The sequence below is a fragment of the Malurus melanocephalus genome, unplaced genomic scaffold (genome assembly GCF_030028575.1).
Source record: "Malurus melanocephalus ecotype Western Australia unplaced genomic scaffold, MMel_1.1 scaffold_105, whole genome shotgun sequence".
NCBI lineage: Eukaryota > Metazoa > Chordata > Aves > Passeriformes > Maluridae > Malurus > Malurus melanocephalus.
In genome coordinates, this window is record NW_026623337.1 from 1268091 (window position 1) to 1293125 (window position 25035).

At 36.1% G+C, this 25035-nt stretch overlaps 1 protein-coding gene across 3 annotated transcripts in view; it reads right to left on the reverse strand.

Annotated features, from left to right (window-relative positions):
- The window catches only part of LRBA (LPS responsive beige-like anchor protein), a 365054-nt gene that overhangs the window by 259706 nt on the left and 80313 nt on the right, over nucleotides 1-25035 (reverse strand). For 2 of the 3 annotated variants that reach the window (XM_057369184.1, XM_057369187.1), the window contains exons 31-34: nucleotides 16592-16725; nucleotides 8509-8587; nucleotides 8102-8235; nucleotides 5778-5839 (exon numbers count right to left, since the gene is read on the reverse strand). In XM_057369184.1, coding sequence (XP_057225167.1) covers nucleotides 5778-5839; nucleotides 8102-8235; nucleotides 8509-8587; nucleotides 16592-16725 — 409 coding nt within the window. The remainder of the gene's footprint in view (nucleotides 1-5777; nucleotides 5840-8101; nucleotides 8236-8508; nucleotides 8588-16591; nucleotides 16726-25035) is intronic. The other variant, XM_057369185.1, reaches the window with a different exon arrangement.

Below are 25035 nucleotides of genomic sequence, written 5' to 3' on the forward strand. Positions count from 1 at the left end.
ATATCTCTAACCATTTTATCATGAAAGCAATCTATCATTTTTAACTCAAGTACAGCTACATTAATCTTTAAYACAGACAAAGATCCCATTGGCAGAAGTTCACTCTGTATAAAAGAAAACCTTTCCACTCCTGATATGTTCTAAATGGCTTTTAAAAGGAAATTAGAGCATGTATTGCAGTTGATGGAAAATCATCTGACAGCCTCCACAATCCCTACAAAATCCAGCCCTTATGCCAAATCATATATATTTATTTAAATCACTTATCTAAAGGATTATCAAATCCATTTAAAACTTAATTTCAACTGTTATAGCAAAGTGATTAGATGGGAGAACATTATTGTGATTAAAATGTCATAATCTAATACTTGGGGCACATAAAAAGCATTCAAACAGCATTTATTCTCTTCATATCTAAACCAGGATATTGCTAAAGAGTTTTGATCAATCTGTTGAGTTCAGCTGCCAAGGTATCACAGTGACATTGGTCTTTAGATAACCTATACTCAATTCAATTAAAACTTCATAGCAATCACTATAGTTATCCATCACATCAAATTGCACTTAAAAGCAAATTAGGAACCAGTGCAGATCACAGAGCATCAGCATAATGTGTTCTCTCAACCAACACTGAAAACYTGCCATCTCCTACATCAACTAAAATCTCCAAGCAATTCAAAGGCTTTCCACATTTTAGAACACACAGCAGAAATCCATTCCTGAGTTAATGAACTTGGATCATTGATACAAAGCTCTTTTTCTGAGCAGAGGATACTCACAAACCTGAAGATCCCACTGAATTCCACAAACATTTAAGCAATGGGTGGAGAAGGAAGGAGGGTGTGACAAAACCTTAATCATAACTACCATCCTATTGATCTTCCTTAGGGAAAATAAGGGAATAATATTGTTGGTATGTGCATGGAACATGTTGATATTGTTCAATTAAGAATCCTTACCAAAGAAAGAGATATGAGATGGCCAAGATACTGCCCGTGCAAGAGATGCATACTGACTGCTTTATAAGCAACAGAATCTGCCAGCAAAGGGATTCAGTAGAATACCAAATATCATGCTAAAGAAATACCTTTGGCAAAAATTCACCACTTGCCCAGTGATAACTAAGCTGGCCAAGAAAAAAAGAAAGGGAAAAAAAACAGAGATGAAGACCTGAAGTTTGCCTATAGGGGCAGCAAGACCAATTTTCACAGAGTAATTCTCTTCTGTTTTATTACTACTAATCAGCCTATGCTGCMTTTTTAAAATGCACATGTAAACCTCCAAAAACTACCATAGCTGCACATGGTATATTCAAACATTATATATGATTGAACCATACGAGGAGGTGCTATCTCCACACACTAAAAAAAATTCGGAGTATTAGGGTTTCCCTCTTCCATCTCCCCAAGAAAGATGTATTTTATCAAGGCCCAATACACACCTAATATCTATGGTTACACAGTTATATTGTAATATATCATAACAGTATTTCCAGAAGATAAAATATCAAGAGATAAAATGTATTGAAAGGTTGGTCTTGGTTTTACACGCACCATCAGCTATCAAGAATCTGCTTTTAGTTCTTTTGAAAAAACGTGGGATAGAGGCAGGAGGAACCAAGAATCACGGTACCTTGAACAAGCACATGGGGTGTGTGTGTGGGCAGTGGTGATGGAGGGGTCATAAAAGTTGTTGCAGTATTCATTAATTTTTAATTGTAACCTTTTAAATAGRTTGAGGGGCATTCCACCAATTTTAGAAAATTTTCCAAGAGCTGAATACTGTTTGAGTCASTTAGTGGAGGTTTATTTTGTCGTCACGAACTTTTAGATTTAGTCCAAAATGCTCTTAAGCCAAAGACAAATCTGAGAAGAGCCACCTAAGTAGTTCTCTAACACATACACCACCGATGATTCAATTGATTTACTACAGAAAGCAGCATCTTCCAAGTGCCAGAAATTTTGTGAACACAAAGCCATCAAGGAAAATTATGGAACCCATCTCACGTATTTCGTACCTTTTCACCTTGGATCTATAACAATCAGACAAATGCTTCATGCACTTGAGCAAGAGATAAACATTTGCAATTCCCTCATGAGAGAGGAAGGAAGACCACAGTTTTTCCTACTCAGTCATGTACTTCAAGAAAATAACTGACAAGTAAAAGGAAGCAGAGWAGCACTTATGCTTTATGGATATGCACTCAACTCATCCATGCCCCTCCGAGTTTTAGGCACAGAGAGGGAGCCCTTTCAGATGAAAATGCTTTCTTCAGTGGTGACATCAGTTTCCCCATGCAGAAGTCTTGWCTCACAGCTGCATATGAGCACCTCCAATATCCTGATGGCATTCATTTAGAGAACACAAAGAGAACTTCTCTCTTTTGGCTGGTTTAATTRCCCTGACAGGATGCCAGGCCAGACGAGATGGTGCTTCTAGGTTCAGTGTACTGTATGCATTTCTGATAAATGGGAAAAGAATAGATGACCTGGCAGAAGGCTCAGACAATAACATGTGATTTACAGGACATGAATGCAGCTACTATAAGATTTATCTGACAGCCCTCTCCGATAGTGGACTGTTGAGTATCCGATGGAATGATTTCTAGTCTGSAAAGTCTGCTACTGAGTAGCCATACACATTATTTATTTATTAGATGTTTTGGGTTGAAACCATTTTTAAATGATGCACTTCACAATGCTCAGCCATAAATTTAGTTTTAAACSCTAGAAGGGAGGTAGTGTTATTGGAATGTGTGTCAGACTGGATTAGGATGAGCAACACAACGCTTTTACAAAGTGGCCTTGAATGCAACGTCGATTCCTTCAAAAATGATATTAATGTCAAATAAGCAGGAACACTTTGCAGTAATATTAAATGAAGGATTCTTTATGTTTTGATAGATTTATAGAAATGTAAGTACACACAGAGACACGTCTCAAAACGTAGCGCGTCTATCAAAAAACACAACTGTTTTTGTCTYAGAAAAAGCCTTTTGTCTGTACCTCAAACCACCTGTTTCTCTTTTCACCTTGTGYTAAAAAGAAAACAAAATATCAACATGCAAACAAAAAAAACACAAAATAAAGGTCTTTGTCCACATGCCTAAATATATGAATTTTAAATGAGAAAAGAAATTAAAAAGGTGTCAAAAACAGTTTCATAGAATGGCACCTCTTGATGTTTTCTTTTAATTACTTCAGGTAGTTAAGAGCATTATTTGTACAATTTTATGAAAAAAAGGCAGAATATTAATATTCCMTTTTCCACTTCTGAGGAAGAAAAAACATCATTCAGCTACAGATCTAAATGAGCACCAGAAAAATGTCAGGTGCTTCAAAAAAACAATCCAAGTACTTACATCATATCTACAATGTTTTAAATGAATCTTGAGAAGAGGTTATCATAAAAAACAACAAAGATTAATCAGAGCAATCTTTCAATTTCATAAAACGATGGCTGACAAATTTGTGAAGTTTTAAATCAAATTTGCAGATACTTACTTTGTAACTAYGCCACATTATTTATGTGATTAAAAACTGTTTTTTGACCTGATCTTTTGATCTTTGGCACTGCATCCTCTCCATCTCCTCTTAAAAATTAATTAAAATTTTAGCAAAAGGATATCACTTCATTTCCCACCCTATGTTACAGGGAGAAAAAAAKAGGATAAAAAGAAGAAAAAAAAAAGAAAAAAATCAATCAAGCTCAACCCCATCTCCTCCCCGTATCTGTAAAATGTCGGCTTGAAATTCAATTTCATATCTCTCAAGCTTTCATGTAGCAAAAGACAGTTCACTTCTTAACAAAATAAATCACTTCTGTGATTGCCATGCTGACCTCTTTGAATTAGGAAAATTCAAAGTGAAAAATGTAATTATCACCCCAGAACAATCTGTATACATCTGGAGCTAATTTTAGATTCATTTCTCACATCATTTTTCATATTCTGCCAAAAATTACAGCTGCTATGTAACTTTAAAAAGACTTTGAGGTCTTTGTGACTTTATTGGTTTATTTCTACTATTCCACAAAGAACAACCTCAGTCTGTGCAACTTGCACTGCTAAGCAATCACGATAGCTTCAATTTGATTAGATTAGCATTAAGTGGCATTGTGACACATATGACAAATAGATGCATTAGAGCACGTCATTTATTCCTTATCCTTTCCACTTCCCAAAACCAAACAACTGACGTACAGTACAGAGCACAACATGATTTTAAGAAAGATTAGATTCCCCTACCAAAAAAAAAAAAAAGGGAAAGGTCAAGCACTAATTATTGATACAAGCAGCATAGATACCAAAACCTAATTTTTTTAAATGGTAATACCAAGCTGCCAGACACATATTTAATACTGGGATTAGTTTTTACTTTAACACATTCCTGAATGAACATTAAAATTTGTTATGTGGATTTCTTGGTAGCAAAGATTCTTTTCTAATTTAAATCAGCTGCAAGTTCATATTGTAGAAGTTGTGAACAACATTCACTTCCAGTATTGCCATAAGTAAAATAACAATCCCTAAATTCCAAAAGATCCATAAGGAATATTAAATTCCTTTCAGGGTAAAACGATACTGTATTTCCTGAGGAAGATGGAAAACTAGGTGAGCAAAGTTCTGGTTAAATTCATTAATAATAACCTCACTAGAAAACATAACTACTCTTCACTAGTTCATTGTAAAATCTATTAGGTGTAATCTCCAGAAGTAATTGTTCTTATTGCACTTTATTGACAATGTAGACTATCGATTTTTCACACCTTCTATGATTCTTTCATTTGTATTCATGAAATGTCTATCAGCACACTCTAAATAAATTTGGCAATACAGGCACTAAAACGAATAAATCGATGTGGAGAAACATTAATTTTGCATTATCCTTATTCGTCAGGCAAGCAAACCATAGGGGTTGTAAATGAAGGTCAAAGGTTTTGGAATGGGTCAGAACCCTTGACCTCTAGACCAATACCATTCCCATTAAAAAAAGCTATTTTAAAGTTTTAAGTAGGGGAATTTACTACCAGAAAGGTATAATTTTAAGGCACCAAAAGAAAGGCTCAATAAAAACAGTCTTCCATTTAATTACAAAAAAAAAAAAAAAAAAAAAAAAAAAACAAAAAAAAAAAAAAAAAAAAAAAAAAAAAAAAAAAAGGCAACAAGCCCCTCAAAAAGTCCAATTAATACAACATATATAATTTTAAGAAAGTTCCTTAAGCTCTCTTTTCAAACCACAGGAGCAGGCAATTCTCAAGTTCTTACATATCTAAAATCACTTAGCCTTTAGGAATGTAGAATGTCCCAAACTGATGACAACCAGAGTGGCTTTCTTAAATTTTTCTCAAAAGCTTAGTACTTGTCAAATCAATTAGGAATGACAGGGTTTCAAAAGTATTTATCACTCATTTCATAACCCCTACACAAAAGGAAAAATTCTATTTATCCCAGAGGATTCAGCATGTCAAGATGCAGAAATCAATCTGTTTCTTTAACTTAATATTTTATTGATCCTATTTTATCTTAGAAAAATGATAGCATTGAATTATGTAGACACATCATCTTCAAGGTTATGTAAGCGCTCAACAGCAAGGTAACAAAAGCCCACTTGAATAGACACAAAATCACTATTTTTTTTTTTTTTCCAAAAGGCCTTGTATATTTTCTTTTTACCTGCTACACATGAACTTAAAACTAAAATTTAAAGTAAAATTTTAATTATTATTCCCACTGTGTTCAAACACAGCAATTTCAGACATTGCTACTTGAACCTCACCTGAGAGCAAAGGAGCATCACCAGCTCCACAACTGAGCTGCTGGATTTCATGCACACAAGACCTAGAAAAGGACAAAAAGGCACACATAAATGCATGCTGAAATGGTACTAGCTATTAACACAAACTACTTTGAAGTGCAATAGATTAGAAGCATTTYGACCAACAAAACAAAACCAAAATTTTCATTCCAGTTCAACTGTGTACTTTTTCAGCACAAAATAAAAGCACATATGTGAGAGGGAAATCATCAATTCCATGCCTTCCATCTTAAAGAAGCAGCTGATAGTAATTCTCACCCCCCTTACTCACAGTTTCATAACCGTTTGTATGTCAAAATGATCTGAAGTGTGGTTAACATATGTTATATTAATCCACTGTATCTACGTTTTGCTATTTCTCGAAGGATTGGGTCATTATATATGCAGAGAAGGGAAATGGCTTTATGACCTCTGCTTTCTCCATTGCGCCTTCTCCTTTCAGCCCCCAGCTATCAATCAAGTTTCCATTTTGTTTCATGGCAGCAGACATCCCAAACACTCTTATTAGTACTTTGACCCTTAACCCCACACTAAACCTAAGCAGAAGTGCAAGCAGTAACCTATTATATATTTTCAGTTGTTTATAAACTAATTTGACTATTATTATTTGTATTCACATTTTGTTTTTGGTTTGTCTGTAACTTGGGTTAGGCCCAAAAATTGGTTTCATGTGTTTATTTTGTCTAGACAGTTCACACACTCCTAATGATTATTCTGATTTTTTTTTTGGTCATCCAATCCATTAAATATTCATCTATCTGTGTATATAAATATCCTACAGTCAAAATACTTTGAACCAGATTGTTTTTTATCTTCAGAGAAGAAAAAATGTAATATTTACTTGACAAGAAAAAAAGCTTTGTGAAAARCTGCTTTTCTGGTTTTTCTTATTAAATGAATGAAATAAATTTGTTCACAAGGCAGTTTCCATTAAAATATTTGTCAGCTAAAATGATGCCCACATGCATAAAAAAGTAGATTTCCATCTTTCTGAGTCTCACAAAAGTAATTCGTACACCTCTTCCTTCAATTTCTTTGTATCTCAAACGGTAAGCAAGCTAAACTCCTAAACTAAATAACTTCAAGTTGTGAAGTTTAATGAAGTCTCAATTTTGATATCAGCAKTTTCCAATAAAACACTCTGCAATATTTGATACTCTAGTTGTATTTTTGTCAATGTTCACATTCAGCACTATAAACAGGGTGACTGTCCTAATCCAAGAAACRGGTAGTTTCAAAGATGTTTTTAAAAGAACTTTAATTACCTAGAAAGAAACTAGACATGTTAGTGCAAATACAGCTCATGTGTGAGTGATCAGCTCAAGTTAAGCAACCAGGAGATTCTACAATTAGTGAGCTTATTACTGGGAGCTGCAACAAGCTCTTCTTGTCACTTATGCAACTGGACAAAACCTGAAAATTKCACTCTAAAAATCAGTGGACAAAGCAATTTATATAATATAGCCAAGTTCTGAGAAAATTGAAAAATTGGTGTTCCACTGCTAAACTCACAGTGTTGCAATACACACCATTTTTTAATTGAGAACATCAATGTCTGCATCAAAGAATTGAACCTCATTTTTTAGCAGAGAGCAACCCACCAGTAGAAAGAAAACTTCATCCCAATCTCAACCATTTCATGCCAAGCTTTCACCAGGAAGAGCCATGATCACTGTGGTGCACATGAATCTTCATCTTTTCAGATATCCCAGAGAATTCCTCTCCATACTGACAATGTATTCCTCTTAACTGCATGGCTCCCTTCCAGTTAGAGTCCAAAAAGCCAGAAGCACACTCGTGCAAGAGACAGACCAGAACATGCTCCACTGACATAGTTCCCAAGAAATCTTCCATTACAACACCCCACTAAATGTGTCAGGTCTTCGCACCCAACTTTCTACACTACATGATTTACTTTCTATCAAACTGTTGACCTTAACACCAAAATTTCTTTTAAAGCTCTTTTAAAACACGTTTTGTACATCAGCATCTATGGGGCAAACAGCCAGAAGAGTGGGAAAACAGAAGAAGAGACAACTGCAGTTGTTCCCACATTAGAMACAGGAAACAATGAGATGGACACAAAGATGTGGCAGACATGGCAAAGGTGAGGAGACAGTGACAATGACCTCAGAGAGCTAAAGACAGAAAGAGCAGGAGGCAGTGAAATCCAGTGGACAGCATTGTTTGGGAAGGCAAGAAGAAAGCTACTAAATAAAAGAGATTTTGAGCCTGCAAGCTAAAACAATGCGCACAAACCCCCCCTCTTTTAAATGGAAACTTACTTGTACCTTCTATCAGCAACTCCTGCCCATGGCTGCCCAAAAGAGTCCGAGAAAGAAAGGGAGCAAAATCCACAAAAATCTCTCTCAGCARTGGGGCAGCTTTTTCCAAAGCATGCTCAAGTCTATCTGTAATACTAGTAGAGAGATACACATGATTAGCAAGAAGAAAAGGAAATTACTGAAATTTTGTAAAAAGTACAGATTTGACAATATTTAAGTGATATATGTGTTAAAGAAGGAATTAATAATCCAACACTCAATATTTTCCTCAGTTAGTTAGTTAAACCTTCATTAGTTACTGAAAATCAGCAAAACAAAATTCTTAAGTTATGTGGTATCAGAATATCAATTGTAATATCAATAACATGAGCCACAGCACAGCTGTTCAGATCAATTGAAGAAGTTACCTCATATTGGAGGCAGAATCTTCAGGCACCGAAGAAACTGTAGGAACAGATGGCAATTTTGAATTAGATGATCCTCTTCCTACAAGAGAAAGTTTTAWAATAAACAAATTATACAAGAAAACATCCCAGAGATTTGAAAAGAGGACCAGAAACTAAAGCCTTGAGCTCGAGCTCTGAGCACATGCAGTTTTCAAGTGTTGTGTGAAGACTAGGTGAAACCCTTTCACCTCTTTGTACCTCAAACATTTTTTTYCAAAAGAGTCCTATATTTACTTGCATTCATATTTACCAGTTATGCCAGGGCAAATGGTGCTTTAACACAAACAAAAAGTAATTCAAGGAAGCATCATAGGTTGTTTTGGTAAGGAAGTCAGACTAGGCTGCAGTGATCCCTTCTGGTTTTATAAGCCTTGAATAAATTTAGTAACACAAACCTAGCAGTGACTATCTCACAGCTTTAAAATTGCTGTAATGTGCTAATATATATATATATAATGCTACCAATATTTAATAATACAAAGCCAAATGGTGATGTTTTAAAGCCATCTCTTTTGGTTAGTGGAAGTGTTCATCTAATTTCAAGTAACTTGCACAGAAAACCCTAAATATTTTTGTCTAAATTTAAAATACTTATTTGCTTCAAAATCGTGCAGAAAACAATGAGTGGGTATTTTCAGCCTGGTTTAAATTTTTGCAACATTAGGACTCTGACAGAGGTAGCTATGATAAAAATTTTCCATTGCACTGCCAGTGTCATTAGCATGATGGCAGTGGTATAACCTCATTTATGAGTTATTAACTTTGCCACATCAATTATTCAAAGGTTGATAGGGAAGACTGGGTCATTTATGTATCCTACACTTACAGTGAAAAAAAAAGCAGTTGTGTTATGTCAAATTGACACTACATGGCTCTCATCAGCACAGGAGGAATCTGTAAATATTAAATTCTGCTGTTCAGTACACAAAGAGAAATACAACCTCCATAGTGCAGAATGGATTGGTATTAGCAATGATGAACAGGGGGCAAGCAAGACAGCCAGAGACTTCACAGATATTTTCTGCCAGGATAGGAATGGTGACTCACAAATCTTCCACTGCATTCCAAGCTATAGGGAGGAATGAATCTTAGCAGACAGGTTTCTGTGCATTTCCCAGGAGCATGACTGCTTCTAGTCCATCTGCAATCCTATCTCTTTCCACCCCTAGACCCTGTCCTATTCTCTTTCCTCTCACCTCGCCCATTTCAGATTCTTATGCTGCTGGAAAGGAGGGGAGGGGGAAAAAGAGGAAAAACGCCTGCAAGAAGAGAGTTAAAACATTTCAGTTCTCACATCTACCTTAGCAGAGACTTAGCTTAGAACTGTAAGGATAGAAAATATTCCTGATAATCCCACCTACAATGGAATTAGTTAATTCAGTTAAATGCAGCCTCTCTGGAAATCAGCTACTGAGATCTTGAAACTATCTACCAAAATGTGCCAACTGCAACTTTTCAAAGATTTTCATCTTGACTGAAGTGAAATAGATTTGAAGAGATGGCAAAGACAGATCCCTGAGATAGTGAWTTTTTTTCCCCTGTCAAATTTCAAACTTCTGCTCCAAAATTCTGGCACACAGAGCTTCCTCCAAGAAATACCAAGTGTTTACGGTGGGTGAGGGTTTCTTTGTTTTTCTATCCAGAGAAGGTGGTTTTCTCTAATCTTGTTTCAAAGGCAGTACAGAAACTAATAAAATAAACTGCAATATCAAAACCATGAAAAGTTCTGCTCTTATTTCTTTTTCTTTCTTCAGAGATAGGAGATATCTTCATGATTGTAATCATTTGTGCTTTTCATAAATTCAACATGAAGCTCTTATGCTGCCTGCCCTACAGGGATGACAGAATCAGAAGGACAGTGAGTGGGGCATACAGAATGAAGTAGTGAACAAAATTGCTGAAAGGAAAGTGAAATGTGAACCTTCTGGGCATTAGATCCTAAATAATTTATCTAATAAAGGCTTATCAAATATATATCTCTGGAAGTTTCAACAGTGATGGCAAGTTTTTGTAAATGTTTTCAAAATTTTCACGGAAATAATTCTATTTTTTTAACTAGTTTTCCACTGTCAAACCACCAAAAAGTATTTTGGGTATTCCCAMAGGAAAAGCTGTCAAATGATGTGCTGAAAATTAGAACACAGCCTCCTTCACAGGAAAACCAAACAAAGCCCACATAAGGCAACAAGCCACATGATTCAGTGGTTGTTTGTCAGATACGCAACAACTACAATCTTTCCTTTCCTTTTTTTTTTTTTTTTAATTAAGACTTTAAAACAACTATGTCATTTGTCATGATAACTTTATATTAAAATAATTTGATTAGAACACCCAGCTTTCTCCCTAATGCCCAGAATCCCCATTCTCATTTAACAAGTGCCTCTAACTCAAAAATACTCTCAAGTTCACATGCCCAGAAGGGGATTTACAGGATCACAGTGTCCATAAGGGGAAAGCAGCACATTGATCTGGGTAGTCCAACACAGTACCACACAGAAATGGCATACAAAGCCTTCAAAATAAGAAAATCCTCTCTACACACAGATTGTGCAAGCAGAATGTCTCGATATAGAAATGCTCGCATGCTTTTCACCACAGTGGATCTGTGACCAGTGATCCACTGCTTATTGGGAATGGTTATAAAGTCAATAGCACACACAACTAAAATCCCACCCTATTAAAGAAAGGATCATTTATGAGGATAAAATAAGACTTAACAGCACAGCATAGCAGCATGACTTTTAAAATTAAGCGAGATGAAAATAATGCTGCATGATATTTTGGCCATCAGCAAAACAACTGAAGGAAAAATCAGGGRAAACAAAATCAAGGGAAACATCTGCAAGGACAATGAGAGGACATAATAGCCATCATGAGGCTAATAAAGAAATATACACTCAATCTAGGGCAACTTGGCATTTTTCTTGTTTGTTTTATTTTTTTGGTATGGGCCAGGGTTTTTTTGGTTTTCCGTTTTTTCAACAAAACTGGCAAAAAATAGTTTGAGCGGAAGGTAAAGGAAATCACTGACAACACAGGACATGTTTTTTTTTCTTCTAGAAATAAAAACAAACTGCACAAAACAGATTAGGTACAAATGTAAAACTCTACAAAATTTTAAATAAATATCAACTTTTAAATATAGACATTAAAAGAAAAAGCATTGATAATTTRAATTTAACAAAGCATAAGGCAGGCATCTATATAAACTGATATTCTTYTTGAAGATTACATAAGGATATTTATGGTCTGAATTTCTTCATKCTTATCAACACCTAAATCCACATTCCAAACTCAGACATATTTCACTAAAAGGGGTGAATCTCAGATTTATCACACCTGAGAAATTCAGGGTTTTTTCAATGGGATTATACACAGTGATTTTTGCATGCAGATTTTGTTTCGTTGAAGTACATTTTTTACTCAACTCAGAGCTGGCTTTTTATTCCACTTTTTTTTATCCTGCTTTTAGTGAAAAAGATGGAAATACTTCAGTAGCATATTTTCATCCACAACACACATATGGGTAAGTGCAGTAGCTACTTCAAACATGTGGAACTAAACTGACTTATCTCTTCCTTATCCTTTCACTGATAAACTGGCTCCTTCAAACTGACAGTTTTACAGACATTTGCAAGAACATAAAAGAAAATGCAAATAGATCATCTGTCTAGCACCCTTACAGTGAAACCWTATTGTTTATTCAAGGTCCCCATGGGTCTAAACAAATAGTGTCTCAAGCAATAAAATATGGTTAAAAAAAGTCCTTGTGCAAGATCCTTATGCTTTAGCATGTCCACTTACAAAGTGCACTTGGCAATACACAAGCAGTACATGATGATGTACTTTGTGAGGATGGAGATGAGGTTTCAAAACAAACAAATCCAGAGTTGAATTAAATGATCAGCACTATTAATTTTGTATAATAGACTAACCCTACATAAACACACCAGTGCCCTTTGTGGAAGAGGTATCCAGCAAAATAATGAGCTCATTCAAAAATACACTTCCGGGGCTGGAAGTGCACAATGCAAGGCTACAATGAAAGGTTTTACAAGCTAATATAAGGGATGTGTTACATAAACACATCTGTAGGCTAAGCCAAAACAGATTTCATGAAACAATGGTGAAAACTTCTCTTAAGAGAAATGGCTTTAAAAGCATTTTTGTACCGATACAGTATCAAGCCATTTCCATTTCATATCATCAGCATCTGAGATTTTTTTACGTGTCATTCTGCTTTGGTAACTAGCCTTCAACTACTGTCACTGTTAAGTTGGAATTCTCATTGAAATAATTACCATAATCCAGTGAATTGCTTGAACAACCTCTGCACTGATGGTAACCCACTTCATGATCATTTTTCTTACTTTAGCTTGTCTCCTGCTAATTTATTTTACTGCATGACTTCAAGTTCATTTTCACCTATGTATAAAAATCAATGAATACCATTCATCTTTGCAAAACAAGCCWACTGTTGTAGAAAATTTACATTTTACTGTAGTGGACTGGAATTCAGGAGTCACAACTTCGTTTTTAATCTCCTGTTGCTGCTTATCCTCATGTTTCTTCCAAGCACTCATGTCCTTTTTCACCTCAGCCGTTCACATGGCTTTGTTTACAACTTTGCACTTTGGGGAATGGCTTCTCCAGAGAAAGAAAAATCCTGCAGGCAATTCTGCCTGTGTGGYTCAGAGGCAGAACAAGTGAAACTCGAAGAACTTGAAGTAGGAAGGGGAAGAGGCAGGCAACAGAAACTGAGTGGAACTTGTCAATTTTTTCTACATTGAGAACATCAGTAAGGACAAGAGACAATTCACTCCTGCTTCCCACAGACTTTTCATACTCCCTCTTCATAAAAATTGTATTTGAGCGACCATTTGGAAACTAAATAGTGAAAGCCTCAAGACTGCATTCTTTGGAGTGAAGCACTAATAAAACACATGTGAAATCCTTCAAGTACATAAACAGAGAAACTCAGAACATCAGAGAAAACAGTGGGAGTGCGAACTGCAAAACATTTTAAAAAATTCTCACCCCTTCAGAACATTGCGACTGTAATGGAACCATTTAAAAGGAAAACTAACTGACAAACAAAAATACAGGCGTCTTGCTGGCRTGTTCACAATAGCTCAGGCAGCTCTGCCAAGTCCTGCCTGTCCAAATATTAGTCTTGTCTTAGCAGTAGCCCTTCCTGAACACAGCATGTGTCAAATCTCTGCGTCACATCTCACATTCAGCCTGTGAGACAACCCAAGGAAGAAACAACTCCAGTGAACTCCTCCTTCTTAGATTACTGCTAGCAAATATGCTCTTTTGTCCAACACCACCCTCTGCAGCAGGCATTGAATGATAAGCTCAAGATGGGCCACCAAGTTTATCTTCTCCATTCATTTCCAAGATTCCAGCAAACCAACAACATCAGCAACATACCAGTGGGAAAGTCCAGACCACAAGGGGCCCATTTGTGTTCAGGAAAGACTTTTTTTACCACTARGAAATAGCTTAGGCATCAAATATCTGAGATGCTCACTACCCTCCCAAGCTACAGGCAAGATGCAAACTTCAGGAAAAATGATTGGGAAGGGACCTGATGAATTCTGAGCACACACAAATGGCAAATGAAGGCATCTGGAASCACATGGACTGATTGATATTTCAATACCAGTCCCACCTAGACCAAGAAATTCTGACATCACATCTACAGGTGGAGGATGATCACATACTATCCAAAATCTATTCCCAAATTGAGCGTATATGCACTTTGCAATTAGAACACTATTACCTTGGTTTTAATCCTATTTCAGTGTCTGCATATCACTCGCATCTCTGTTTTGGAATAACTCTACTCAAGTCTTCACAACAAAGCTTTATATGATCATTACTATATGATATATATGTTATATATATATATATATGTATGTTTATTTTGCCAGTTTTTAAAATGTATCAAACAAATGTATATAAAACCCACTTAAAAACAACAGATGAGATGTGTTTTTAAATGTAGTAATAATGTTTAACACAGCCTTCATATGAAATATCCCCAAATTTATATTCACTACATAAGCCCCTAATCTCAGTACTTTTTTTAAAAATACCTGATTTGGTTTTTAATAATAAAAGTAAACAGACATATAATGAATGTTAGCTGAAAAAATGAGAACAATGTATTGATTCTCTGCTGCATGAAAACAAAAATTAGTGAAAGAATATATGATTTGAACTCAAAACAAAAATTAGATGAATTATATTTTAATTTTATAGGAAGCTTGCTTATTAYTACTTCCATTCTCTAATAAAAAACAAATTAAGGCCTTATAGAGAATTTGATTTCAAGCTTAAATGTGTGCAATTTAGATGAGCAACAYTAGATATAAACCACACTAAGTCTACAAAATTTTTGTTTCCACGCCATTATTTTACAGGGGAAAAAAAGAAACAGTCTCATGTTTTAATCTGTTTAAGATATGATTTCATTTATCCCTTTACTTTTTCTTTTAATTARTTATATTGCCAGTCTAAACATGTCTATTTTTAATCCTGATTAGGTTCTTTTTATGCATATCAGTTCAGATTACATGTCCAATTTTTGCCAAAACTTCCAGACATGATGGAAGTCACACAGTTACAAACCACATTAGTATTGTTTATTGTCTGGATTTCTCATACATTCTACAGGCACAGGAGCACTTTTTTTTTCTTCTATACGTTCCTAAAAGATTGACTAAATGTGAAAATCAATGTTCATCTGTTTTGTTTTTATTAAAAGCAAGTGCATGTTCATTTCAGAAATTAAAATAATTAAGCCCACATCTAACGTGGGTAAACCAGTCAGAATTTAACAAATTAGCAATTATTTTAAACCATTTCAATGCAGGTGAGATTTTATTACTTTTAAAACAGATTAGCTGCTCAGAGCCAATCTACCCCAAAGAATTGTGACATTTCAAAATATAGCTAATTCCTCTAGTCCAACCATTACTCCTACACTGGTGTAGTGCTACCTCCTGCAATTTTGGTGGCAAAATGGATTCTCCCTTTCACAAAGACTAAGAACATACCATATTTCAATAGCTCTTGTATTCCTTTAGAACAAAACTGGAAAAAAACCTTTTTTTTCATTTCCCCAAGAAATGGAATGAGCAGTTAAAGATGGAAACAAATACGTTCCTGATACACAAGTATGAGCAGACATCGCTACCACCACATTTTTTTCCCCAGTCTTTGCAGTTTGGATGTAAGTTCACAGGAAACAAGAAAAACATTAAAAAAAACCACCAATAATCAGACATAGCTTGAGATTTCCTTGATTAAGATCCAAATCACATCTAAGTCTTGAAGTCAAACATCATGGGCACAAAGATCCTACACAGCCTTGTGACTCCAACATGGCTAAGTAGAAAAGCATGCCTTTGACACAGCATTTAAGGTTAAACATCATTTATCTCACACAGAACAACCGGAGAGACCAAGGGTTCAAAGGAACACTTGCTTATAAACAACCTATTCAATTTTGTCCCCACTGAAAAAACCGTCCAAAGCAATTAGTTGAGCATCAACACTGAATCTGACCTCAGGCTAAAGCTATTGGAAACACTTGTATATAATTTCCAGCTCTGCTTAGCACTAACATATATTCCCTTCATCAAACACCCCAGAATTTCTAAATAATTTACATTATTAATTGGTAATTAAAAAATAGTCTTTAGAATACACCACATTTATACTAAACACAAGTTAATATACCAGGACTGCTCTGACAAAACAGTGAGAAATCTTGAAATTAAGACAAATATTGCTCAGACATTTGCATTTGTTACAAAGCTGGGTTGCTTTTTTTTTGTAAATACAACACTACTTTGGTAATTTTTTCTATATTTATATTTATATTTATATTTATATTTATATTTATATTTATATTTATATTTATATTTATATTTATATTTATATTTATATTTATAGTGAATGGTGATGGAAGGAGGAGCAAGAGAAGAAGGGTTGGTCTTTAAGTTGTTTCATTTTTAAAAATTCATTTACTTACCAGGAGATTCTCCTGACAAATCTGGGGCTTGGGCTGAATCTAAAGAAGAAACCACACTGACAGCATTTGTAGGAACACCAACAGCAGCTGCAGAAGAGGAAATGTTTGATTTCTTCGTTGGTACAACAACACTCCTAGGTGAAGACAAAAAGTTAGTAAATCATATTGTATGTGAAAGCTCACACTACTGTGATCCTTGTTTATACATCCATCACTTACACTTCTATGTCCTGCAAAAGTCCCATTCCTTCCCTAATTTCTTTTTCCATCATCTTTGGTAGGCCACCTTAACCTAAAGAACACTTCACCCTTTTTGATGRTACACTTTAATACCTCATCCACTTCCACAAAACCCCTGACAAAAGGCACACAGTTAGTAGATCACCGGGGTAAGTGTTCTGCAACTAGGCTTTTCTTTTCTCCTTAGCTTGCCCAAGATTTGGCTTTAAACTTCAGGCAACTATTTACAAAAGATGTTGCAGAATTAAAAATGAAAATATTAAGCTGAATTATCAACACTGGGGGTTATTCAACACTTCTACTATGGGTATTCTAATGCAGAACAGAAGACTGATTGAAGAAGGATGTACCTTAGCTAAAAACATCCTAACACGTCTGCATGCACACACAAATGTTGACACATCTCAAAAATATGGCTAAGGCATGAATTTAAGTATATCTTGCCAATCAAGTTTTATTTATATAACAAATCAAAACATTCCTTGGAGTTAAGAGAGAACCTCCATCTCTTATGCAAGTTAAATGTCAGRCCTTATAGTAAACATTAAAGACTACATCAGAGGAAAAGATGCAAAGTGACAAGTTAGGCATGGGAATTTATCTGACACGTTACAAAGACATGTATTTATGCTATAACAATTTCAATTAAATTGTAGTACTTCATTCCAAACACCTAAAAGGCCTTGTTAAGCATACGTTAAAGGCATTTTTAATTGCAAGTTAGCTCCATAAACATGCAAAACCCCAGCTAATGAGGTAAAGAGTACAGCTGATATATAATGTACTCCCACTGCAGCGCTTACTTTTAATTACCTGGTGTTAACCATAAGCCGAAAATCTTCAACATTCAATTTATTTAATCACATCTTTTGTTGACAGTAATATAACTACACWCTGAAAGTATTCCCTTAATAGCTTTAAAATATTCATTTTCTAAATAAAGTAACTCAGAAACTTGACCTAAATTCAGGTGTGAGAACAACCAATGAAGGTTTGTCAAATATTTTTAAAACAGTCCTTGCTGGAATGAGGAAAGGAGGACTCTATTTGACTCCCTTCCTCAGTCGCAGGATGTCAAAGGATGTCACAGAAGCTAGACTACATTACTTATTAAATCAGCCCTCCTTAATGGCCAGAGTAGGCAGGCACCATACTTGGAGGCAGTACATGTCATATCATTATAAGGGTGACTGCCAATGTTAACTAGTCACTAAAAAAAGAGAAGCAACAGCACCTGAGCCCCACGTCAAGGTATTGTGTTTAAATCATTACTTTTGTTCATATGTTCATGTCTGTTTCCCTGAAACACGAACAATGGACCAAAAAAAAATCACATATTTGGAGTGTTTTCTTAATTATTGTCACATTACCAATTGGTTTCGCATCACCCAGGTATAAGAAGGGGATCTCTTGCTCAAGATTCTGTGACATTCCCTGCCTGGAAATGGTTCCTACTGTTCTGTAACACACATTCAAACACCTGGAAGAGGTTGGGAAATGAATACAAGTTTACAGAGTACAAATGCACCCACTTACAGTAAACTTTGTGACATTTCTCCAACCTTCCCAATTCAGCACTGAAGTCTAGGTTTATTCTTTTACAGATTTTAGGTACTTTTACTRTTTGGATGTCCAACTCAGGAAACTTTAATCAGTAATATTAAACGCCAAAATGTATACCTTCTCATTATAAATACATGTCTGCTCAGGTGGACTCCATAAGACCTCAATGCATGATCTGGAAAAATTTCTTTGTACACCCACTAAGTGACAGGAACAATCATCCAGTTGCTGCTAWCTAACACAGACACAAATATATTGGATACAATATACTGGATATGGGAGAATGCTTAATGACAGATTTCACTGCACGTGTAAACAGAAGTTAACACACAGGCTGTGCACACACAGGTTGTGTCTGTTCAAAAACATAATTCATGTAATTAATTTTAAATTGTAAAACATCAAATTATCTTGAGGGTAAAAACATATCTTTCAGAGACAATTTCTGTTTCCAGGGTTAACAGTCTTTCAGAATTCTCACAAAACATCAAATCAGAAAGGCTATGCCCTCTGAATGCTTATGAATATCTGATTTTACTCTCTGCCTCTACTAAGAGCCCCAGGAACTATGAAACAGGTGGTATTTCAAGTCATAAAGAACAAGCCAGAACCACACCTTAAAAATAAAATACATACAAGGCAGAATTTTGACTGATGTTAAATATTAGAAAAGACTTCTTTCCTATGAAAATCAAGAAGGATCAATAAGGAGTTTTRGAAGAGGAGGAAGTTTTAGCACTACTAAAAGCAGCTTCTCACGGGGCAAGTAACAGCTCTGGAACCGCATGGGAGCAAGGATGCCTGGCCTGGAGTGAGGATGGCTGTGTGCACACAGAGCTGTAACCTCAACACTGCTCATCTGCACCTGACAATGAGAGCAGACTAAAGAAATGCCAGCTACACAAGAAGAAATGCCTTCTGACACAACACTACATGTTGACACACACTCCTCCCTGGAAACTCCTACTGACCTTCAGTGTGCTTCAGTGTAGCTGCACTGAGGGAGCAGGTTCAGCGAGCTGTCAGACTCTCTGCAGCTACCCATGCAGAGGTGCATTCAAGCAAAGGAATTAAGACTTTTTTTGGTTTTTCCCCCCAGGCTGCAACAGACAGCAGACCAGAACAGTCCCTTCTACCTTTTGAGATCTCTTGTACACCTTCTCACTTCAAATTTGTGTAAGTCTGGGAACACATGTGCAGCTGCTACTTTAACCTTCAGTAACTTACTTTCCATGAAGTATATAAAAGAGGAATCATATTCTAACATGTCCAATATAATTTTCAGCATCTAGCCATGGCATTCACTACAAGGAAGATTCTTTGACTACTGGCACCAGGAATCTGGCACTTACATTCACAGCTGCAAAGTGGAGCTGCTGCTTTTTGGTTTTTGCTTTAAATACCCAACATCACTCCTTTTGCTTTGATACAAGGAATAAAAATTAATAACCACAGGTTTCAGACTTCAAAATACAGAACATGCTGGCTTATGAACAGGCTACAGGGAAGCACCTGTGTATTCCAGAGTCACCCCATGCTTCGAACAAGAGACACTGTTGTTTATCATATCCTACTGAAATAGAAGTTCTAGTTTTTAGCTAAAGAATCAGCTTTCAACTTCATAAATTCAACAATCAAAAGGTCCTGTTAGATGTTGGACCCTTGAAAGCAAACAGAAGCTTTGAACATCTCACCATAGAGCTATTTTCTAGTCTTGGACTACTTCTGAATGGAATTTATTTTAGATAGTGATCTGCAACAGTCAAGTGAAATTATTCCTATTTTTAAGCCAAAATAAAATAAACAGTATTTCTGGTGAGGAAAGAAGGTCACTACCAAAATCTGTGTCAATCTGATGCACACAGTCAAAAGAAGTGCTGGATATTATTCAAAATCATGATGTAAGAAAAGCCCAAATTGTGAATGTTCCTGGTCCGTTGCCATGGTCTTCTGATGCAAGAAATCCTTAAAGTAGTTCAAGAACCACAAACGAAAACATCCAAGCATCCTGACATTCTGGACTTTCTGGCTGTGCAGTACTGGTAATGTCATATTTATCRCCGAGGATGTTTCCCCTTTCAACAAGGCAACCAACCAATGTTACAGATGCAGCATTTGTTTTAGGAATTTCCACTTCCAGCTTTCTTCAAAGGTCTGAAAGTACAGCTCAGTCATGTACATATTATTCATATTTACCACATACTGGAAAAGCAAACTAAGATTTTTGAAGCGTAAACATCAGTCAAGTTTCTTTATTCACATCCTGAAATTCCTACATTTTTTCCTTCCTTGGGTAGTAAAATCATATTTTCTTTGAATATTTAGAAGGAACTGTAACTGTGTTCAAAAGAAATATTTTCCATTAGCTACCAATGCTCCTTTGTGTTCTCCTTTCAAAAGATCGTTTAAATGCTAATATAAGAAAAATGAATACAACTGGCATAAAGAATGTGAGACAGTGGAAAATCAAATTTAAATATTGTMGCAAATAAACTACAAAGAAAACATGAAGTGTTCAGCATATTATTAAATCAAATAAATTTGTGTAAAAGTGTCTTAAAAATGAATGTGCTTTCAACTTCCTTTAAATAATAGGGTACTTGCATTTAAAGAGTACGCAGATGAGACAGTTTTTTCTGTAGCTAAACTGATAAGTATTTTCTGAAAAAGTTAAATATTGCTACACACATGAATATGCATCAATAAGCTGGTTTATAGCATATTTCCTCAGATCTACAAAAATAATATATATTTTTAAAACATTTGTAATCATGCATTAATTTCATCAGAATATGTATATTAAGCAACCTCACACAGGGGCAGAGTTCATCATGTGGAAAGAAAGCATCAATACATTTYACTCCTTCATATTCACATTATCCYATMAACTAAACTATATTTTTGGGTTACATTTGTATATTAAAACATCCATTATATTAAGTTTCAGCTGCAGGATAAATAAAATTTAAAAACTGCACAAAAAATATTCTTAAGGTCTCTTTCAAGGAGACTTCAAGCACCACAAGTAACAACGATACTTCAGCTGCCTCATTTACATGACTATATTAGATGTTTGCCTGTTTTCRTTTAAAATCGAATATTTAAGGTTTAAAATAAGAATTTACAGCAAGGGGACTGATAAACATAGGCCAGACATAGTGAGAACCAGCCACCATAAATACATCTTAGCCAGAAGGTCAGTGTGTTATTAGTCCCAATTATGCTGAAGTGTAAGAAGTCTTCGTGTTGCAGACAATTATTCACTGCTGAATGAGCACAGACCACTGAGCTGAACACTGACTTCCATCACAGACAAAGGCTTAYGCAATAATGATCTATTCTGCCAAATTCTATAAGGATTTACTTATTGAACTCTTCCCTGGTTTCAGTTCACTGATTCTTCTGTTTCAATATAAAGAGAGAAAATATCTACATCTCCTAAAATTTCAGCATTTTCCCAAGTATTTATTTTTCATGAAGTTGGCAAGTCCCCATTTCATTTKAAATATATTTCAAGTTACAAATTTTCCTTGGGTGCAAGTCAAATATTCTGAATACAACTCGAGGCAGCYCAAACTGATGACCTCACTGCAATTTAAAAATACTTACATGAGCTCTGATTCTTCTTGGCATATAAGAATTTATACACATTTGATTCTTATCATTTTTTTTAGCCTTGAAAAGCAATGCAGGTGACAGTCTGTCTGTACCCCTACAGGATAATGGCTTTAATTCAAAACCCAAAAAAAAAATTGCCTTGTTCCAGGCTACCAAAATGATGCCCAATGCAAGGCTCCTGTGCAAGGAGCAAAAGACCAATAAAGAGGATCAGAGACTTATTTTTACCTCTATTTTGTAAGCCAGGAAAGCAGCCTGCCATGTCAGTGTCCTTCTATGGGCTCTGCTGTCTRTGGATAATACCCATTCTCTTATGTCTCCCTTGAAATACCCAAGGAAAAAGGAAGAAWAAGAGACTCTCAAAACCATGAGAGATCAGAGAGTGTGGGGAGGGGAAGAGAAGGTATGATAGAAAGAATACAATCAATTTTGCAAGAGAACTTTAAAATCGGCTTGGCAGGGAGAAGACTTCAAATGGCWTGCCTCTTTGGCCCCTGCAGAATGCAAATTGTTGGTGTGCTGAAAGAGCTGAGCTTTTCATCAMAGCACATGTGCCTCTATCTGCAGATTCCCCAGTCTCATATTTTGTCTCTACCTACACCTGGCAGATTTAATCTTGTCAACAAATAGTGTATTCTCTTTTCATTTCAGGTTCAAATCAACAATTTTTTAAATGTATCCATTCCATATATAAAGGGACTTGGATGAAATTKAACTGAAATTACCACAACCAACCACTACAAAGGCATATGCATGCTACTGACTGACAAATGAGTAAACACAGGCTGAGCCAAACTAAGCAGCTTATAGATGATGTTCCAAAAAGATAAACTAGCTTATTAACATATCTGTTCTGCAAGTTACAGCACAGCTGCAGATTTAAGCTCTATGGTACAAGATCATGATTTAAGAGCCTATATTCCTCTGAACCCTCAGCATCAGCTTCCCATAATGACATGGTTATTGAATGTTTCCACAAAGAGCAGCAGAAGCCAGGAGAGACCGAGATTTTATTTTARAGTGCACAGTAAAAATGGCAAGTGATAGGTTATGGGTTTTACTAGACTAACTGAAGACAAATGTCATCTCTCTTTTTATCCCAAGCTTTGGTTATTTTTATTTCCATTTTATTTGAATTTGCTTGCATTAGTCCCCTCCTCTTTTCCTACATGATTGCTACTAAATAAGACAATTGTTGGTATCGGACGCACTGAAATGGGAACATTAACTCATGTCCCTATGGATCTTGGGAAAAAGCCAATGCAAGTTTTGAACTTTATCATGATAAACCCCTGGCACCCACTAATCACAAGATTGTATCTTCACATGAGATAAGGGGAGGATTTTTGGCATGGGAATGAACACATACACCTAGCTGTTTGCAAAGCCTTGCAACCTGGCAGCCTTTCAGTAAGGTTTCACTCACATAGCTGTTACTGTATACTCTCCAGCTATGGCTGGGAAGTTGATAATCCTTAAGATATGAGGAGAGTTTTGATTTCTGACACAGCATTCCTGAGATAAATGCAGGATCAGAGAGATGCTTTGAAATTCCCAGAGATACCCCACTGGTAAACTGCTACATGGGAACAACTTTTAACAAAGTGCCTTTAAAAAAAAAAAAAAAAAAACAAAAAAAAAAACCACCTCACAGAATTTGTGTTTGCCATCAAACAATACATGAAATGTATTGAGAGCATCCCAAAGCCTGTCTTCCAAAAAAACTTCTCCCAACGTAACTCAGTATTTTTGTCTATCCCAGAGATAAGAGCTACTATTTCCAACTCTGTTCCAGTTTCTTGTAAAAAGTGTGGAGGTTTGTCTCCCTGGCACAATTCTTTCCCACTATCGCCACTAAGTGTCATTTCAGAGCATAAATTTGTACTTTAGGCAGTCTCACTACACAAAGATACAGTCACTTTCAAGTGGCCATGAAACTTGCCTGTCCACATAATTTTAAATACGTTTCACATACACAGTTATTCCGTGTTTTTAACTTTAGCTAGTCAGCAACATGCTTTATCATATATCAACACATTTACCAGAGATGCAAGATTGTGTGTCTCTACCAGATGATAATCGATTAGACAGACTTTTACATCATTAAGTACACTTTTAAGAATTCAGAAYTGCAAGTGACAGAAGGGCTGCTATGAATGCCCAGTATTTCATGAGTGTACATGTTAYCAAATTAAATTGTGCAGCTTCCTCTGACAAGAAGGTTTTGTAGGTGCAATCTACCTATGTCAACCATCAGGGCTACAAGTGCCCTATTACTTCCTGTCTAGCTAACCTGCTGAACAACAATTCAAATCAGCATGAGCAGCACAAACCTTTGGTGTCAACAGGAGCTAAAAAATCATCAATAAATGCAATAGCCACTTCTGTACCAGATCTCCAGACAAATGTTATTTGAGTGGCTGAAGCCTTGCAGCAATGAATACYAAGAATTTCATGAGAAAAACACACTACTTACAAACTAGAACATTATGTTATTTGACAACAACTGCCCACTTGTAGCAAAGAGCAATGAGAGGCCTCACAGAGACAGTACCAAAAGCACTTGGGCAGCAGTAGGGAGAGATGTGTGACAAGTTCTAATTCAGTGTCCCCTTTCTAAGGATTTCCCCTTCTGCCCCTATCCTGCTCCTGCTCCCAGGACAAGCCCTCCTGTTTAGCATCACAAGGAGAACACAGCATTTATTTTGAGACAAGAGCAAGGGGCCAAATGCTGGCACACCCCATCTGTGCCTAATCTGGCCAGACACCAGCACAGACTCTTCCCCCACCAGTGATATGGCAATGTGAGTGGAGAAGACATGCTATGACAGCTGCACCCACACTCCTGGCACAGCTGCACTCCTTCCCTGGCTCAGCTGGCCTTTTGAACAAGGCAGCCACAGTCTGGAAGGACATCAGAGTCAGAGAAGTTCAGGAATAAGCAGAGGATCAGATACTGCTACGGCAACAARGGATCCTCTTGCACCAGACTGACTGAAGGATTTCTGGAAACAACCAAAGCT